Here is a 19959-nt window from a genome sequence, read left to right on the forward strand (position 1 = left end):
AAAGAAAAGCGCCAGCTTCCCAGAGCGCCCCCCCCTCTCCCAGCCTAAACTTCCTAACGTTCCAAAAACCAAGCCGGAACCTATCGTGGAAGGGGGCGGGGGGAGGAGATGGCCGAACAGGAACAGCCTCCTCTTCCGCTCCCTGCCGGGGCGCTCTAGCCTTCCGACCTCGCCATCCGGCCGCCGAGTTAGCGCCTGCGCGCTGCTGCCGAGTCCTCTCCCGCCCGGTCTCTCTCCTCCTCCTCCTCCTCCTCCTCCTCCTCCTCCCCCCTCCCTTCTCTCTCTTTCTCCTTCTGCTTAGCCAAAGCGGCGGCGGCGGCGGGTGGCGGCTGAGGCGAGGCGAAGCAAGGCGGGCGCGGGCCGGGCCTCCCGCAGTTATGGACCTGGAGGCGTCCGACGAGACGGGCTCCGCTGGAGGGGCCGAAGCAGGAGCCGGAGCCGTCACCCCCGAGGCGGGAGGCTGGGGGGCGCCGCCGGACTCGGCGGCAGGAGGAGGTGAGCGGAGTAAGGCGGCCCCATCATCGCCCCGCCCGGGTCCTGGGGAGGGGGGGTCCCCGGGGTCTCCTCCTCGCGCGAGCAGGGGAGGGGGCTCGTCCGTCGTCGTCGTCGTCGTCCGGGGAGCCGTCCCTTTCCCCGCCCGGCTGGCCGGCCCCACCTGGTCGCCTTGCCCGGTCCGGGGTGGAAGAGCCTCCGAGGATGCCCCGCGGCCCTTCAGGAGCCCTTGGGCGGCAAGGGGCTGAACGTGGGGATGGATGCCAAGCATTGCCTGCATTGTTTGGCCCGAGTCTGACCCTGGTCGTGAGTGCAAAAACCGCGTCTGGGGGAGGGGGTGGGGAAAGGAGGAGAGGCGGCATCATCGCCGGGCTCTTTCAGGCCAATCTTGGTTTGTTGTTGCTCCCGTGTACCGAGGGAGACCGTGGTTAGGTCTGTGTTGGGGGGGGGGAAAGAGGGTCTGGATCTTGGGCTGTGGTCCGCAGAGGCGCTGATGGCCCAATTTGGGCTTATTAATATCTGCTGAAGGATGATGGGGAGGGGAGGGGGAAGGGAGGCTGGTTTACTGATGATGATGGTGATAAAGAGTAGAATTTGAATTGGAAGTGAAGGTTTACAGGTGGCCCTGTTTGCCTTGGTATTATTTATTTATTTATTTGATTTATATATACCGCCCTTCTCCTGAAGGACTCAGGGCGGTGTACAGGGCAATAAAAATAAGAATACATTAGTTAAAATAATATTAAAACCCAAATCCATCAGGCCAGGCCGGCTTGTTCGAATAGATAAGTTTTTAGATCACGCCGGAAGGAGCGAAGGTCGGGGGCCATCCAGAGTTCAGCCGGTAAGCGGTTCCAAAGGATTGGTGCACCCACCGAGAATGCTCTCCCCCTGGGGGTCACCAGCCGACATTCTCTGACCGGTGGTACCCTGAGGAGGCCCTCTCTGTGGGAACGTACAGGACGGAGAATCAATGAATACACACACACACACACACACACACACACACACACAGACACACGAAGCTTGGGGCAGAGTAATCCTAAAGGTTGTTTATTGATATGACATTTATTGATACAGGTTACTGGTCGGCTGTCAGTACAGGCGGTCCTGGACTGAAAACTCTTTAGTGACCATTCAAAGTTCCAGTAGCACTGAAAAATGTGACTTATGACTGTTTTTCGTACTTAGGACCATTGTGCCGTCCCCGTGGTCACGCCATCAAAATTCAGACGCTTGGCATCTGACTCATATTTATGATGGTTGCAGTGTCCCAGGGTCGTGTGATCACCTTTTGAGACCTTCTGACGAGCAAAATCAATGGGGAAGCCAGATTCACTTAACAGCCGTCTGAATTTTGGTCACGTGACCAAGGGGATGCTGTAACACCTGTAAGTGTGAAAAATGGTCATAAGTCACTTCTTTTTTCAGTGCCGTTGTAACTTCAAATGGACATTAAATGAGCTGGTGTAAGTTGAGGACTATCTGTATAGTTTAGGGAAGCAGTATATTGTAGAGTGACCAGGGAAGAGCATAAAGGAATAATACCAATTTATTCATAGGATGAGATAATTGGGTGTGGAATGGAAGAAAAAAAAAACCAGGATGCAGACCCTGAGAGTAACCTGAGTTAATGCTGCTGATGTATAAGCATGAAAAGTTGGGGAAAGGACATTTACAATAGGATGCAGCAGTCAGATTTGCAGGAGAGGAGCTGGATGGGGAATATGTAAGATTGTTTGGCAGAAATCTGGGATTTTAAGGAGAGGCTGAAAGAGGGGGAGAAACCAGGCGTGGGAGGACTAGAGAGCAGTGAAGCAGGGGTACGGGGCTGGAAAAGTGATTTGGGGGTTTACAGTAAATAATGGGTGCTCTGGGAGAGCGAACAAAGGCCTTGGAAGCAGGTGAAAGATGTAATTTGGGGGGGGGGAATTTTGGCGGTCTTGAGAGAGGTAACTTTAGAGAAGGAGGGATGGAGGAGGAGGAGGAGGCAGGGCTGGAGAAAGTCTAGTGGGAGATAGACATTGTGTGCAAAGGGGCTTACTCTGCCGTTTTATGAGTTGAAAAGAGGACATCTTGGTTACCAGGGTGGAGGCAGAAGCGAGAAAATTGGTCAACTGCAAGCAGTATTGCTTGTGGGAAGGTGGACAGGAGACCCTTAGTAGCATGAAAGGAATATGGCATAGTTTGACATAATCTGGACATAATCCAGACCCTTCTCATCACTCTGAGCCTCGCGTATGAATTTGGGCTTTATTCTTCAACCTCCCCCGCCTCCAGAAAAATCCTTGGTTTAAATAGGATCTTTCACCATATCCTCCCAAGGATGTTTCCCCCGCTTTATCTTTTGAGGCTTTTCTTTTTAAAATTGAGAACACCACTTGTTCTTTCTTCACCCTCCCCCAGGGAATGTTATCATCCCGCCATACTAGAATTCGGATAGGATGTGTATTTCAGCCTATAAATTAGTTAAAATTAATTGTGTGAGAATTTGAAACGCGCTGCATCTTTTGCTTTGCAGCGGACGTCATCTTCGGTGACTTTTTAAACTTCCTATTTTATTATTTTTTTAAAAAAAAAATCTTTGTTGGAAGGGGAAGTAATTTTTAATCACTTTTCTGTTACAGCAGTGCATCTATTTCAGAATGCTGTCAATGGTCCAGGAAATGGCACCCCGCTCTCACAATTAAAAACTGTGTGTAAAAATTGAAAACCTACCCCTTTCTTTTAACATGAGTCATTTGCTGTGCCCCTGGCATGTGTGATAAAAGAGCCTGGATAAATGGAGGTTGTTTCCCCCTCTTCCCCTTCCATGCATGCGTGTGGGTGAAGCTGGGATTCACAATGTGTTCCTGATGATAAGGTACCAAGGGCTGCAATTTGTCCTAGATGGGTTAATTTGTGCCTGTGTTGCCAGACTCCTGTCTGCATTCAGGAATGTCCTCATTACTCTCATCTTAAAGATTCATGACCAGATTTGAATTCACAGTCTTAGATGCAACATTGAATTTTGGATGATGGGAATGAGGCATGACTCTGGATATTTGGTCGAATTTGTAATGGTCTGTCTGCCTCTGTAGGTTAGGCTTGATATCCTTGGTCATAGATTAAGGTTCACACAGAATACTAAGCCGTAATGTAGTGTGTTTTGTTCTGGTTTGCTTAGCTGCTTGTTTTACATTTTTCTAATCCCGACTTTATTATCTTTATAGATAACTCAAATTTGTTAGATTTATATCTCAATTTTGCACTCAAAAGGTGCATACATATTCCTCCTCTTGTTTTTCCTTACAGCCACGGACCGGTGAGGTAGACTGAGAGAAAATGATTGCTCCAGAGTCTTCCAGTAAGCTGTATAGTCAAGACTCAATTAATGAAAATATTAACTAATACATTTAACCCAGTAGTTTCTCATTGGTAAAGCAGCGTTTCTGGCTGGGGAATTCTGGGAGTTGAAGTCCACAAGTCTTATCCAAAGTTGCCAAGTTTGAAGACCCCTGATGTAGACTAATACCTTAACTATAAAGGTAAAGGTTCCCCTGCACATGCGTGCTAGTCGTTTCCAACTCTAGGGGCTGGTGCTCATCTCCGTTTCAAAGCCGAAGAGCCAGCGCTTGTCCGAGGACGTCTCCGTGGTCATGTGGCCAGCATGACTAGACGCCAAAGGCGCACGGAACGCTGTTACCTTCCCACCGTAGTGGTCCCTATTTTTCTACTTGCATTTTTACGTGCTATCGAACTGCTAGGTTGGCAGAAGCTGGAACGAGTAACAGGCGCTCACTCTGCTATGCGGCACTAGGGATTCGACCCGCCAAACTGCCGACCTTCTGATCGACAAGCTCAGCGTCCTAACCCACTGAGCCACCGCGTCCCTAAAACCTTAACTATACTTCAGGTTTAGTCTCAAGTATGAACTCTGATGTTGATATTTTAACGCCTGTAATGTTGTTGTAAATCAGGCATAGGTGTGTGTGGGTGTGTGTGTGTGTGTGTGTGTAAATAAAAGGTAGATTTTAAAGCACGTTTACCAACAGTCTTGACATAATTGCTGCATGGTGTTGTCTCCTGTGTCTTTTTTTTTCCTTCTGGGTTTTGTAAAGCTTGTAGCACATTTGTCTCATGTATATTTAATACAGCTGGGAGTGAAGTTTAAAGAGAATGATCATTGATTGCTCTTGATGTGGATTCCAAGTAAGAGAAAAGACAGAATTAGCAAGCTTGTTTTTCACACATGCAGGTCCCCCCCCCCCAGCCCATGTAGTGGTCAAAGTGGGTTGCTGTTGGCTTGCTCATAACCTGAAGAGCTGGGGTAGTGGATGAGGCTGTTCGCACGATGTCTCTTAAATCCTTTGTGGCAGGTGCATTACTTCTTGTTGTTGTTAGTTGCAAAGTCGTGTCCAGCCCATCACGACCCCATGGACAACGTTCCTCCAGGCCTTCCTGTCCTCTACCATCTTCTGGAGTCCATTTAAGCTCACGCCTCCTGCTTCAGTGACTCCATCCAGCCACCTCATCCTCTGTCGTCCCCTTCTTCTCTTGCCCTCAATCTTTCCCAGCATTAGGCTCTTCTCCAGTGAGTCCTTCCTTCTCATTAGGTGGCCAAAGGATTTGAGTTTCAACTTCAGGATCTGGCCTTCTAAAGAGCAGTCCGGGTTGATCGCCTTGTAGTCCAGGGGACTCGCATTACTAGAAGGGATTTTAAAAATCTCATCAGTATGCAAAGGAATGTGAGCTGGGATGAACTGTATTATTGTGGCTGGATTGTATAAGGGCTTTTAAGTGCCAAGTGATAAAAATCCTCATCTTGGTACCTGGTTTCTCCTTTACTGGCCCATTCAGAGCGCAGAGGTCCCATCAGAAACGCAGTGGACTGGCAAAGGGGAAAAGCAATAATTCTGCCCGTTCCACTTCTAGCCTGAAAAAAAAAATCAGGCTTTAGAGAGTAAAATGTTTTTGCAAGCTATTCACTTGTGGGAGATAAGGCTTCCTTAGAAGGAAACTCAGAGCTTGGTTTGTCTAGTTTGCAACATCTGGTTTCGTTCGTACCAGTTTGGATCGATCACCAAATCTTTCCTGATGTTCCAGTTACCACACAGGATTCTGGCTCTTGTAAACATCTGATTGTATAAGTGGCCAATCAGGCTACAGTTCACATGAGGGCTACTTTCATCTCCTGAAAATCCTGGTATATTTTTAAAAAATATTAAGATTCTAGTCCTTACGATTGCTAAGCTAGTCCCAGCAGTGCACTGGCAGTATCTGGTAAAATCTGGATGATGGACCACATTCTCCAATCTTGCCCAGTTTTCTGAAAAGCAAACTAGCCTATTATATCTTGCATATCTTCTTATTTTCTCCCCAACCTCACACAGAATATTATAAAAATAGAGGACATTTATACGAAACGAGAGATGGAAACGACCTATTGGCCTCCCTGTATATATGCTGATTCCTGTTTCTTGGGGAAGGGGGCAGTTGGTTGGTTTTGTTTGGGTTTTCTTTCTGGGCACAATTTGGACTGCCTATGTAAGAATTTTTCTTTTTTTCAAACCCCCCCCCCACAATATAGTTATATAAAAAGCTATAAGCAGAAGCTTTGTAGCCACGAATTCTGTTAAATCTAATGATCAGGCTGCTTCAGCATTTTTGTGACAAAGCCTGTTGTAGAATGGCTGATTTTGTTTCCTTTCTTCTGGAAGGTGCTTAAGCCACGTTGGATATGTTTGTGTGTGTGTGTGTTGTGGGGAAAGAGAAAAGATGCGCATAGCCATTTTAAACAACACACCCTGCTCTGGCTGCAGCTCGGCTCAGAGATACAAAGCAGGTTGGGAAGATATGCATAAAAACTTTGTCCTGAAGAAAGTATACTGAAATGAGGGTGTGTGTGTGGGGGGGAAAATGTGGGACAAGGAAGGGAGGGGGTGCTAGAGGAATAATTGGGGAGGGCGCTTTATAGAAAAAGTGGCCAGGCTTTCATTATTGCTGCCAAACTTTGAAGAAATTTGTGAGACTGGTTTTTGTCAAATACAGGAAGTCCTTGACTCACAATCACAGCTGAACTCCGAATTTCTGTTGCTAAGTTAAGTGAGCTTTTGCGATATTTTACAACCTTTCTTGCCACGGTTGTTAAGTGAATCACTGCAGCCGTTAAGTGAGTAATAGGGTTGTTAAGTGAATCTGGCTTTCCCCGTTGACTTTGCTTGTCAGAAGGTCGCAAAAGGGGACCACGACCCCAGGACATTGCAAGCGTTATAAATATGAGTCAGTTGCCAAAAGTGCCTGAATCTTGATCACACGACCAGGGGGATGCTTTGACCTTGGCAAGTGTGGGAAAAGAACTGTCACAAGTCACTTTTTTCAGTGCCGTTGTAACTTTGAATGGTCACTAGATGAATTGTCGGACTACTGACATGGCAAATCTAGACAGCACACTAAAAAGCAGAGATATTACCCTGCCAACAAAAGTGTGAATAGTCAAGGGTATGGTCTTCCCAGTTGCAATGTATGGCAGTGAAAGTTGGACCATAAGAAAGGCTGAGTGCCAAAGAATTGAGGCCTTTGAACTGTGGTGCTGGAGAAGACTCCTGCGAGTCCCTTGGACTGCAAGGCGATCAAACCGGTCAGTCCTAGAGGAGATCAACCCTGACTGCTCTTTAGAAGGGCCAGATCCTGAAGCTAAAACTCAAATCCTTTGGCCACCTAATGAGAAGGAAGGACTCACTGGAGAAGAGCCTAATGCTGGGAAAGGTTGAGGGCAATAGAAGAAGGGGACGACAGAGGATGAGGTGGCTGGATGGAGTCACTGAAGCAGTAGGCATGAGTCTAAATGGACTCTAGAAGATGGTAGAGGACAGGAAGGCCTGGAGGAATGTTGTCCATGGGGTCGCAATGGGTCGGACACGACTTCACAGCTAACAACAACAACCGACATACTACATCAAACCACAGAGGCAAACTATCGCTTGGGATAGAATTAGAAGTGAAATGAGCACGAAGCACAGCTTGCACAATACTGTGATTTTAAAGTGAGATTGCAGGTCACGATTTAAGTTCGTTATGCTTCGGCGCGATGTCAGAATTGGTAAACCTTTGTTTGCTTTTTGCCCTTGCTTCAAGCAAAGAGTGCTGTTTGAGACACACATCTGTGAAAGCCGGAGGGAAGCTCTAAAAACATATTTTGACTTCTAAATCTTTGTTCATATAAGTTACAGCTTGGTGTGCAGCCTGCACTGAACAGTGATTCAGATAGGATTAAGCCACAGAAGCCTGATTCATACATAACACAAAACCATAAACTTTGATTTCCAAACCACGGTGGCTGGATCTCCCCCATTATGGTAAGCCAAACCCATAATGGGTTTAATGCCTGTGGCACAAGGCAACAGAAGGCTAAGTTGCTGTCTATTTCCCAAAGAGCCGTAAAAAAGGGCTTGTCCACTTAACATGCACGCAGTATTAGGGCTTCCCTTCCACTGTAGCCATGTGGGGTTTTTAGCTCATAAATAATGAGGTTTAAAGGAAAGATTTGAAGGCATTAGGAATAAACGCAAACTGACACTGTATCTGCATCCCAGGGGAAATCTAGGCTTAAGGGACAGCAAGCGCATATGTCACATTATGCTGGATGATAATATGATTTGTTTGGGTTTGACCTAGGCCAAATTTGCAAGGCAAGCTAAATAAAAAATCTTGTCTAGTGGGAGGCTACAGAGAGACAATTCGGTGTGATAGTTCAGGCATCAAGCCAGAAACCAGGAGCCTGTGAATTCTAGCCTTGCCTTAGGCACGAGGCTAGTTGAGTTGACACACACACTGCCCTAGAGGGGAGGCAGTACAGGTAGACCTTGACTTCCAACCATTTGTTTCGCAACTGTTCGAAGATGCAAAACTGACTTAGGGCCAGCCCCTTACTTACGACCCTTGCAGCATCCCCATAGTTACATGATCGGAATCCAGGCACTTGGCAACCAGCACGTATTTACGACGGTGCCAGCCTCCCAGGGTGATGGGACTGCCATTTGCAACTGCCATTTGCAGCTTCTGAACAAGCAAAGCCCAACGGGCTAGGCCAAATTCGCTTAATGACTGTGTGATTTACTGAACGACTGCAGTAACTCGCTTAACAACCGTGGTTAAAAAAAAAAAAGGACTCCCTTAATAATCGTAATCATCTTGCTTAGCAGCAGAAATTCTGATCTCGGTTGTGGTTGTAAGTTGAGGTAGTAAGTCGAGCAGTGTTGAACTTGGTTAGATGCTGTAAGTATACGATGTTGAATCAGACTGCTGGGCCGTGGAGTTGGAAGCAAGGTTCCCCTTAAACCAGAGGTCCCCAACCTTTTGGGCACCAGGGACCGGTTCCGTGGAGAGAGGTTTTTTCATGGACCGGAGGAGTGTGGTTTCATGTGCTGCCTGCATCCCACAGATGGGGCATTGCTTGTTTGTGCGGCCCGGTTGCCGGCATGCCGCAGCCCAGGCCAGTCCACAGACCGGGGGTTGGGGACCCCTGCCTTAGGTCATAAAGAGCCGCTAGCAGAGAATGTCATCTGCTCCCCTAGGATAGGATGCTGTGAGCAACACCAAGGTAATCCTCGACTTATAACGGTTCATTTAGCGACCATTCGAAGCTGCAGCGGCCCTGGAAAAAGCGACTTTTGAGCGTTTTCCACACTTGGCAACCGTTGCAGCATTCCCCCTGGTCACGCAATCAAAATTCAGCCGCTTGGCAACCGGTTCCTGTTTATGACGGTTGCAGTGACCTCCTGACACGCAAAGTCAAAGGGGGTGAGCCAGATTCACTTTTAACGACCGCGTTACTAACCCTAACAACTGCCGTGATTCACTTAAAAGACTGTGTGGCGAGAGAGGTCGTGAAAGGGGGGCAAAACTCACTGAACCGCTTGCCTTGCTTAGCCACAGAAACCTTGGGCTCAGCGGTAGGTTGTAAGTCGAGGACGACCGGCACCCATCCGTCAACCCTTCAGTCTCATTGCTTCCGATCTGTCAAGCAAGCCCCCTGGCGATCTTGCAGTTTTCCAAGCTCTCCTCTTTTTTTTCCTGCCACGAAAGAGAGCAGTTGGTGATACAAAAGGAGAATTCAGTCTTGAAAGAACGCCGAAGGTCAGGTAGGCAACCAAGCAACCAGTCCTCCTCCACACAGATACCCCCTCCACCCCCAACACCACCAGCACAAACACCAAAGCAGGGTTAAGGTTGTGGGAAGGCGGCTTTGGGGGGGGGGAGGGAGGGGGGGCTGGTTTGTCACTTGTGTGGAGGTGGGGCTCCGCTTCGGTCTCTTTGAATGCCACCCATTTTGTTTTGAATGTTCACTGCCACTTAACTGCCCTGCGTGCCAGCTGTAGGGAGTGTGTAATTAAGGCCCGCCAACAAAGAGACTGCCTAAGTAGGCAGACAGCAAAAGCACAGATGGTGCAATGTTGAGCAGCTATTGGGAAGCGCAATATTGATTGCTCAGGCACGGGGTAGCTCAGTGGATGTGTGAACTGGGATCCTTGACTCATCTGATCTCTTCACATCCAAGGTTTAACCGCATGCTTCAGTTCAGTATTCGGGTGTTTGTCTAGAGGCCACGGGTGTCTCGTGCACTCCTGGCTGAGGAATTCTGGGAGTTGAAGTCCACAAGTCTTAAAAAGTTGCCAAAGCTGGACCCACCTGATCTGGACGTTTCTTCCAGCTTATCAGCAGGAGTGTCCACGCGCTGCTCTCCTAAACTATAATAAGAGTTTGTTTGGTTTTCACTTAACGTAGTGTGTGAGACTGTCCAGTTGGAGCTTATTTCAATAAACTGCAAATCAGTCAAGAATGGCATAACACAGCGATCCCTAATCCCCAGCCATGGGCTAGTACTGGTCCGCAGGCCTCCAGGAAACAGGCCGTGCAAGCCAATGAAATCCCATCTGCACACATGTGGGATCCTGGCAGCACACGAAACCCCCCACTTCACCCCCCCCAACATGGTCCGTGGAAAAAACACCTTCCATGGAACCAGTCCCTGATGCACAAAAGGTCGGGGGCTGCTGGCATAACACGATGGGTGATCCTAGTCATCCTTTCTCGTAGTTTTATTTATTGATTGCATTTCTATGACTGCCCAACTCACAGTTGTGACTCTGGGTGGTAGAGCAATAGCAGGGGTCTTCAAACATGGGCCCTTTTATGACTTGTGGACTTCAACTCCCAGAGTTCCTCAGCCAGGCACGCTGGCTGAGGAATTCTGGGACTTGAAGTCCGCAAGTCGTAAAAGGGCCAAGTTTGAAAACCCCTGAGCAGTAGCAATAGTACTTAGACTTATATACCGCTTCATAGTGTTCTCTAAGCAGTTTACAGAGTCAGCCTCTTGCCCCCAACCATCTGGGTCCTCATTTTAGCGACCTTGGAAGGCTGAGTCGACCTTGAGCCGGTCAGGATCAAACTCTTGGCAGTTGGCAGAATTAGCTTGCAATACTGCATTCTAACCACTGGGCCACCACGGCTCTTACACAATCAGTAGTCAACAAAAATCAATATATAGGTAGTCCTTGACTTGTGATTATTCATTTAGCGACTGTTTGAAGTTACAGCAGCACTGTAATTTTTTAAAAAAGTGACATAAGTTCTCATAGTTACACCCATCTCAGTAAGCCCATAATCAAGTGATCAAAATTCGGGTGCTTGGCAACCAAACGCATATCTATGATGGTTGTAGCATACTGGAATCTTGTGACTGCCATTTGTGACCTTCCTAACCTGCTTCTGACATGCAAAGTCAGGGGTCTTCAAACTTGGCCCTTTTATGACTTGTGGACTTCAACTCCCAGAATTCCTCAGCCAGGCACGCTGGGTGAGGAATTCTGGGAGTTGAAGTCCACAAGTCATAAAAGGGCCAAGTTTGAAGACCCCCTGCAATAGGAGAAGCCAAATTCACTTAACAAATTGCATAATTCACTTACAACTACAGTCATTTCCTTGCAACCATGGTTAAAGAACAACCATGGTTAAAGAAAAGGTAAAATTGGGCCTGGCTGACTTAACAGCCAGCTTGCTTAGTTAGCAATGTAACGTCTGGTCTAAAATTTTGGTTGCTAAGTCAAAAACCATCTGTAATGAAATGTAGCAACAAAAAATTTAAAAAGTGACTGGAATTATTGTTTTAGCTGCTTCATCAGCATTTCCAGCACCTGGTTTTTGTTTTTTGTTTTTCAGAAAAGCCAGGTTTTTCAAACCTTTCTGAAGACCCTCAGGGTCGGTGGCAGCCACTCTGCTTTGGAAATGGTTGTTGTTTCCTCTCACCCGAAGGACCAGATTTGGGCTTGGAAGACCTGGTTAGAATCTTGTGAAGCAAGGGGCTGTTATTCCAGTAAAAGGATTTCTGCAGTAGATATTAAGATGGAATTAGATGACTCACTAAGGCTATAAAAGACTCTCTCTGACTTATTTACTATCACATGAGGATTGTTCAGCTTGCCACTGACCCAGAACCTCCAAAGATTTCTTAAATGTTCTTTGATTGGGAAGGGAATTTTGACAGTAGAAAGGAATTAAATCGGCAATCTTCCTTCTGTGTTATAAGAAATACAATATGGGAGGTGCTTTACAATAACCTGGGTATTATGCAGCCTTTGGGCCACCTTTAGCCCTTGTCTGTCCCTATCTGATCTGTGTGAGGTTAAATGGAAATTAGAAATCAAATGTAAATAAGTGTCCGTCATGCACGCAATACAACTGCAGTGCTTTTCTGTTCAAGGCAGCTGCTATTCCCCCCCCCCCAATTGATACACGCATGGGTGCATCCCCCTGCACCTCCACAGCCCTACTGGTTAAGCCCTCCGCAGTAGTTGCAGCCACTCATGTGGCCCATTGGGGAATGGCCCAACCGTGCTTTATAATACTAGGATATGTGCTGGTATGAACCGGTTGCCAAGCATCCACATTTTGACCAAGTGGCCACGGGGATGCTGCAACAGTCGTAAGTGTGAAAAATGGTCATAAGTCACTTTTGTTCGGGCTGTTGTAACTTTGAGTGGTCACTAAACGAATGATTGTTAAGTTGAGGACTACTCGTATGCATCTGTGGGTAGCCTGCACCCTTTTATGCGTTGTGTTGCTTTTTAATGTTTTACAGTTCGTACAGGTAACCCTCAGCTTGTGACCCCAATTGGGATCAGAATTTTCATATCTAAGCAAGTTGGTTGTTAAGTGGGTCACGCCCGTCTTTATGACCTTTTTCTCTCTCCACCCTTTGTAAAGTGGCCAAATTTGAAAAACGTTGGTTCCACCTCCCACCCCCTTTACGTATTGGTCCTTTTTAATCCAGTTACAATGGTTAATTTCAATGCTTTTGACTTCTAACGCTGAATGTTTCAACACTTTGTTTTACATTCTTATTTACAGTTTTGTAAACTGCCAGGATTGTGGCTTAGTGAGATGGACAGCATATAAATCTAAATAATAATCTACCTACCCCAGATCACTGGGAAGGACTCAGTAGATATGCTGGATAAAATTGCCAAATCTCGTGAGGGAGATAAGAAGTTGGGGGAAAAAAAACCTAACTAACCAACCAACCAACCCCGGTCTATATTATCTGACTATGCAGTGAACCATAATAGCAATCTTGGCTGGAAAATTAAATCTTTTAAATTCACCTCTCATCTTAATATATCAGGGAGGTCAACAACCACCCCAGAAGGAGCCCGAATATCTGCCAGATGTAGTAATGCATTAAAACCGTAAAGCAAACATTCGCGAAGACGTGTAGAAAAGCAGAGCAGGCTTGTTCCAGCAAAATGGGAGGGAGCTGTCCAGCAGGATGAGGAATAAATGGCCTGCTGAGTGAAGACCGCTGATGGGATCTAATGGGATCGGAGCTAGCCATGATTAATGAGGACCAAGGTCTTGGAGTAATGGTAAACAGTTCGATAAAGCTGTCAGCACAGTGTGCATCCTTCTGTTTTAAAAAAAAAAGAGGCCAACAACAATGTTAATAAGAGACAGCATTGAAGAAAGAGATGCCGATATCGTAGTGCCATTAGTTAATCAGTGGGGTAGCCACAACTGGGAAATGGCGGGCCGTTTTGACTGTCGCACCTCAGAATAGATAAAACAGGTAGTCCTTAACTTATGACTGTACTAGAGCTTGCCCATCAGAGTTGTAAGTCGAGATACTGGTAGAGTGGGTCATCCATGTAACCGACTTGATTTTAGGACTTTTTTTTTGTGGCGACCGTTAAGGGAACCAACGGTTCACTAAGGGGCCAGTTTTGCCAAAAAAAAAAAAAAAGTAAGTAAATGCTGGTTTTCAGCAAAACCCCTGGAAAATCTGGTCACGTGACTGTGGAAGGAAGCGGCTGTCAGAATTTTTAGGAACAGTCGTAAGTACTGCCAGGGAGGTCAGTCATAACTTCAACTGGTTGCTACGTGACGGGTCGTAAGTCAAGGATTACCTGTAGTGGAACTAGAGACGGGTCAGCAGAGGGTAGCTAAAATGGACCAAAAGGCTGCAGCAGCTTCCCTATGAGGGAAGGGGGCCGGGGGGGGGTTATACAAGTAGTCCTCGACTTAGTGATCATTTAGTGACCATTCTAAGTTACAATGGCACCGAAAAAAGGGACTCGTGACCATTTTTCACACAACTATTGTAGCACCCCCATGATCACGTGGTCAGAATTTGGGTGCTTGGCAGCTGTCTCATGTTTATGGCAGTCGCAGTGACCCGGGCTCACGTGATCATCTTTTATGACAGTGGTGGCGAACCTACGGCACGCATGCCAGAGGCGGCACTAAGAGCCCTCTCTTTTGGCACGCGTGCCACCGTTGCCGGCAGCAGGTCCATCAGGCTGCCCCCGCCGCTCGGAGCAGGAGCCCCGCCCAGCACAAAGGAGACGAAGCGGCCAACTAGCAAGCTCAAGTAGAAGTGGTAGAGCAGAGGTCACCAACCATTGTTGATTGGTGGACTGGAAGAAAATGGAGGGGGAAGCATTTTATATGCGTGCATGCGCGCACGGGGCCACGAGCACGCATGTGCTGCAAATGGGGCTGGGCTAATGCATGATACTCACTAGCCCTGCCCTGTGGTTGCGCAGTGTATTTGCACTGTGCGGCACCGCGGCAGCCGTTTTTACACCCCCCGGGTTTTGCGTGCCAGAGCCGGCACTCAGAGGCACCTCCCTGCCCCCCCCCCGAGGGCACCACAATGCTGATGCAGCCCTGACACTTAGCGATAAATAAGTAGTTTTGGGGTTGCGGTTTGGGCACTCAGCCTCTAAAAGGTTTGCCATCACTGTTTAATGATCTCCTGACAAGGAAAGTCAACGGGGAACACCAAATTCATTTAGCAACTGTGTCACTTACCTGTCAAAAATACTGAAAATGTCTAACTTGACTTTGTTGGCATGTCACACACAGACCCACCCCTGAACAAAAGATAATTCTTTACGTGTTATTTTTTTTTTAAAAATACAGTCCAACCGTGTGTGCGATTCCCCAGGATCGGCCGCAGGCCGCTTGCCTTCAGGCAATGTTCTCTTTCCGTCGACAGGCCCCTGCAGCCTACCTGAGGCAGCTCCGTGTTGCGTGAGGCTTTTGGTTTTGAAGCGGTTTCGGAGAATGCACCAGTGTGGCTTCTGCAGCCTCTGAAAACTCTGAAAAAGCGCACCCCATTTTTGTGCGATTTTCAGAGAGACATCTAGAGCAGAGATCCCCAACCTTTTGGGCACCAGGGACCGGTTCCGTGGAGAGAGGTTTTTCAGCGGACCGGAGTGGGTGTGGTTTTGTGTGCTGCCTGCATCCCGTGGATGGGGCGTTGCTTGTTTGTGCGGACTGGTTGCCGGCATGCCACAGCCCAGTTCAGGTGCACAGACCGGGGTTTGGGGACCCCTGATCTAGAGAGTCTAGAGGCTGCGTGGTAAGCCACTCCATTTTCATGCAGCCTCTGAAAATTGCACAAGAATGGGGCACGCTTTCGAGAGCGGTTGTTGCCGGGTGTTGGTGAACCCTAGCATGTCACCCCAAATGTTGTGGAGTGTCCTTTTTGACAGGTGTCATAGGTTCACCACCATGGATCTACACCCTTAGTTCCTTTTGGATGGCTACATGAGTTCCTCATGAAATTTACCCCAGAGTTCAAAAAGAATCCTAATAATGTAATGAGTCGTTATAGCTCGGGAAAAACATTTCAGATTCTAAGGAGCCATACCTCAGTGCAGGTAGTCCTCGACTTATGACCATAATTGAGCCCAAAATGTCTGTCGCTAAGCAAGAGAGTTAAGCCAGTTTTGCCCCATTTCCATTCTTTGCCACAGTTGATAAGTGAATCACTGCAGCTCTTAAGTTAGTAACACGGTTGTTAAGTGAATTGTGGCTCCCCTGTTGACTTCGCTTGTCAGAAGGTCACAAAAGGGGATCACGTGATCCCGGGACACTGCAACCGTCATAAATATGAGTCAGTTGCCAGGTGTCTGAATTTATCAGTGCTGCTGTAACTTTGAATGGTCACTAAATGAACTGTTGTAAGTCGAAGATTCCCTGTATTCAGAAGCATAATGTTACGCATTCTTATTTTACGCCTTGAAATACTGTCAGATCATCAGTATTGGAGTCCTTCCTTACGTTAGTTCTGCCTGCTTCTTGCTAACATTTTTTTCTAAGGAATTGGCTTTCTGCACACCTTATTTTTTTCCAGCACTCTCACTTTGTTTAAACTTTTAAATCTTGACCTCAGCCCGGATTTGTGATCACAACACAATGGCGCAGAGAAGATGTTGTTTACAGAACAGATTGTTCCAAAACTATATCTTTAAATGTCCCGATGAGGCTGTTTGTGCCCTTAGCAGTCCAGGCTTTATAGAGAGAACAGTCATTGGTCCTTATTACTATCTCTCTTCTGCATATTTGAGTGTAGAGCAAATTAGACACGGTGTGCATGGAAAAATGAACCTTGATATGCTCGGTTGAGCCTGTTCTGGGGCAGATCTTATTTTTCCTGTCTTCCCCCCCCCCTTTTATGGATGCCTCATTATTGTTTTCTTTAACCTGACTTACTGGCATTGTAATTTGGATCTGGTCCCCATCCTCATACTCTCTAGAAGTGTGTTTTGTAGGAGATGTATTTATTTGATCTCCCTTTTCTATCCCCTTCCACTGAAAGTTCTCCCAGGAAACAGTAGGAAGAGTTCAATCTTCCTGAGAGGATACATAACTCAGCCGAACACAAGTTAGCCCAAATCAGCCCTGGCGTTGATTTCAGCTCGTCAAGGCCTTCGATTCTATCACGTGTGTCTTAATTTGGGATGTTTGTTGTTAGCTGTGAAGTCGTGTCCGACCCATCGCGACCCTATGGACAACGTTCCTCCAGGCCTTCCTGTCCTCTACCATCTTCTGGAGTCCATTTAGGCTCATGCCTCCTGCTTCAGTGACTCCAGCCAGCCACCTCATTCTCTGTCGCCCCCTTCTTCTCTTGCCCTCAATCTTTCCCAGCGTTAGGCTCTTCTCCAGTGAGTCCTTCCTTCTCATTAGGTGGCCAAAGGATTTGAGATTCCACTTCAGGATCTGGCCTTCTAAAGAGCAGTCAGGGTTGATCTCCTCTAGGACTGACCGGTTTGATCGCCTTGCAGTCCAAGGGACTCGCAGGAGTCTTCTCCAGCACCATAGTTCAAAGGCCTCAATTCTTTGGCGCTCAGCCTTTCTTATGGTCCAACTTTCACTGCCATACATTGCAACTGGGAAGACCATAGCCTTGACTATACGCACTTTTGTTGACAGGGTGATGTCTCTGCTTTTTATTGTGCTGTCTAGATTTGTCATGGCTTTCCTCCCGAGGAGCAAGCGTCTTTTAATTTCTTGGTCGCAGTCCCCGTCTGCAGTGATCTTGGAGCCCAGGAAAATAAAATCTGTCACTACCTCCATTTCTTCCCCATCTATTTGCCAGGAATTGAGAGGGCCAGATGCCATGATCTTGGTTTTCTTAATGTTTACTTTCAACCCAACTTTTGCACTCTCTTTCTTCACCCGCAACAAGAGGCTCTTTAGTTCTTCTTCACTTTCTGCCATTAGAGTGGTATCATCTGCATCACAGTCATAACTCATGACAATTTTACGAGCTTTTTTTTCCAGCAGTCATTAAGCCAATATGGCGGTCATAAAGCAGTCGTTAAGTGAACTAATGGTGGTTCGCTATGGGTGCGGTTTGGGGGAAAAGTGGAAGTAAGTGCTGGTTTTTGGCAAAACTATCATAAAACACAGTCATATGACTGTGAGACACTGCAAATGGCTGTAAATGTCCCTGTGTTGTTCAGTGCCCAAAGTTCAATTGTGTGTCTGCCATGGGGAGGAGGCACTGTTGGAACTTCGAATCCGGGTCGTGAGTAGCCCCAAGTTAGGACCATTGTAACTTTGAATGGTTGCTAAATAACCAGTCGTACGTCGAGGACTTGCTGTACCTGATTCTTATGCCTATTGCTCATTCAGTCATGAAACCCACGTGGAGCTGAATATCCATATCTCTGTTTGCACATAGGAGTCCTATCCTTCTAAGGCCTTCCCACCAACACAGGCAGTCCTCGACTTGCAACAGTTCATTTAGTGACTGTTCAAAATTACAACATCACTGGAAAAGGTGACCTATGACCATTTTTCACACTGAACGACCGTTGCAGCATCCCCATGGCCACATGAAATTCAGACAGTTTGCAACTGACTCGTATTTATGACGGTCGCAGTGTCCCGGGGTCCTGCGTTCAATCTTTTGAGACCTTCTGACAAGCAAAGCCAGTGGGGAAAAACCAGATTCCCTTAAGAACCGTGTAGTTAACTTGACAACTGCAGTGATTCACTTAACAACTGTGTCAAGAAAGGGGCAAAATTCACTTAACAAATGTGTCACTTAGCAGCATAAATTTGGGGCTCAGTTGTTGTTGTACATCGAGGACTACCTGTACAGAATTGCCTGGCTGGCATAAAATTAGGACTTGCTTCCCCCCCCCCACCCCCTTGAAGCTGGGTCATGTGTGACCTTGTTAAGGAGATAAGTACCCCCTTTTACTCTAAGGTTGTTGGCAACTCCCAGCAGATACTCAGTGAGGAGTTTAATTTTTTCCCCCTTTTAAACCTGTGTTTGTCTTTCAAATTGGACGGTGTCTTGGCTCTTTAAAGGGAAGCCTGCAGAAATTCTTCGTGCCATTTTTTCCTACCCATCTCCAAGTAGCCAATTAGGCCCTTCTGGGGCTTTACTGCTCACCTGCCTGATCTGTGCCCGGCTCAGGAACTTTATTACTTGCAAGTTAAGCTGCTTGGATTAATTAGCCTCAATGTTGCCACTAATCCCCAGCTCTGGAGCCGGTCCAGGAAAAGAGCTCAGCTCGCACATTTTGCTCTGGAACCTTCCTGTTGCAATGGAGGAAGAAGGCCTTATATCCCTTGAAAAGTTTCTCATCTTCACAAAGGATGGCTGTGAATATCCCGCAGCTGAGGACTACTCTCCGTTTCCTTGTGGCTGTGTGATTGTGCGCTGGTTCTTCGCATGCCAGGAAAAACTTGCCGCATGTTGAAATCCAGCTTCCTGTATGACTTCCTTCTTTCCTCGATAATTACAGCAAAAAAAAATAATCAAATAGAATTCTTGGCTGGGAATTAAAGACCCCATGGAATTGTCAACAAGGAGCTTTTTGTCAAATCAAGAGGCAGAGGCGAAGTTACCCTCTTATTGCGGAAGCTAAATTAAAAGATTGCGCTTAACAGCGCTTGCCTTGTGTAACTTGCATGGGCTGCAGACATCCTGAAGGAGCAGCAAAATAAACATAGGGGATGATGACATGTCCTCTGCTAATTTACTATTTTTAGCAGGCACCACTTTTCTCTCTAAAGTACAGTGAGGTGGTTCACCGTTTTAAAGCGTGGCTTAGATTAGAACGCACTGGCATTTAACAGCTGCCCCGCCGTCTAGTTCAGGGGTATCAAACTGCCCGTGGGTGGGATGCGTCACAAAACTGCACGGCAATGGGGAAAAAGTCCCAATATGACACGCAACGTCACGTGACATCGTGTGTTTTGACATGTCTGTTCTAGTTGATCAGAGGGATCTGCAGGGTGTGGTCAAAAGAGTGAAGACGGAAGACTGTAGCGATGGAGGCTTGGTCTGTTTTTATGTGTGTGGCATGCAAGGCGATCAAACCGGTCAGTCCTAGAGGAGATCAACCCTGACTGCTCTTTGGAAGGCCAGATCCTGAAGTTGAAACTCAAAATCCTTTGGCCACCTAATGAGAAGGAAGGACTCACTGGAGAAGAGCCTAATGCTGGGAAAGGTTGAGGGCAGTAGAAGAAGGCTATGGCAAATCTAGAGAGCACACTAAAAAGCAGAGACATCACCCTGCCAACAAAAGTGCGTATAGTCAAGGCCATGGTCTTCCCAGTTGCAATGTATGGCAGTGAAAGTTGGACCATAAGAAAGGCTGAGTGCCAAAGAATGGAGGCCTTTGA

General features: G+C 47.0%; 1 protein-coding gene across 1 annotated transcript in view; it reads left to right on the plus strand.

The window, feature by feature from the left end:
• Positions 1 to 312: 312 nt before the first annotated feature.
• Positions 313 to 19959, plus strand: part of PIP5K1C (phosphatidylinositol-4-phosphate 5-kinase type 1 gamma) — an 81117-nt gene continuing 61470 nt past the window's right edge. Inside the window, exon 1 of the mRNA XM_081338936.1 lies at positions 313 to 495. Coding sequence (XP_081195062.1) covers positions 378 to 495 — 118 coding nt within the window. The 5' untranslated portion in view covers positions 313 to 377. The remainder of the gene's footprint in view (positions 496 to 19959) is intronic.

Source organism: Vipera berus (assembly GCF_964194415.1).
Source record: "Vipera berus genome assembly, chromosome: 1".
Lineage (NCBI taxonomy): Eukaryota > Metazoa > Chordata > Lepidosauria > Squamata > Viperidae > Vipera > Vipera berus.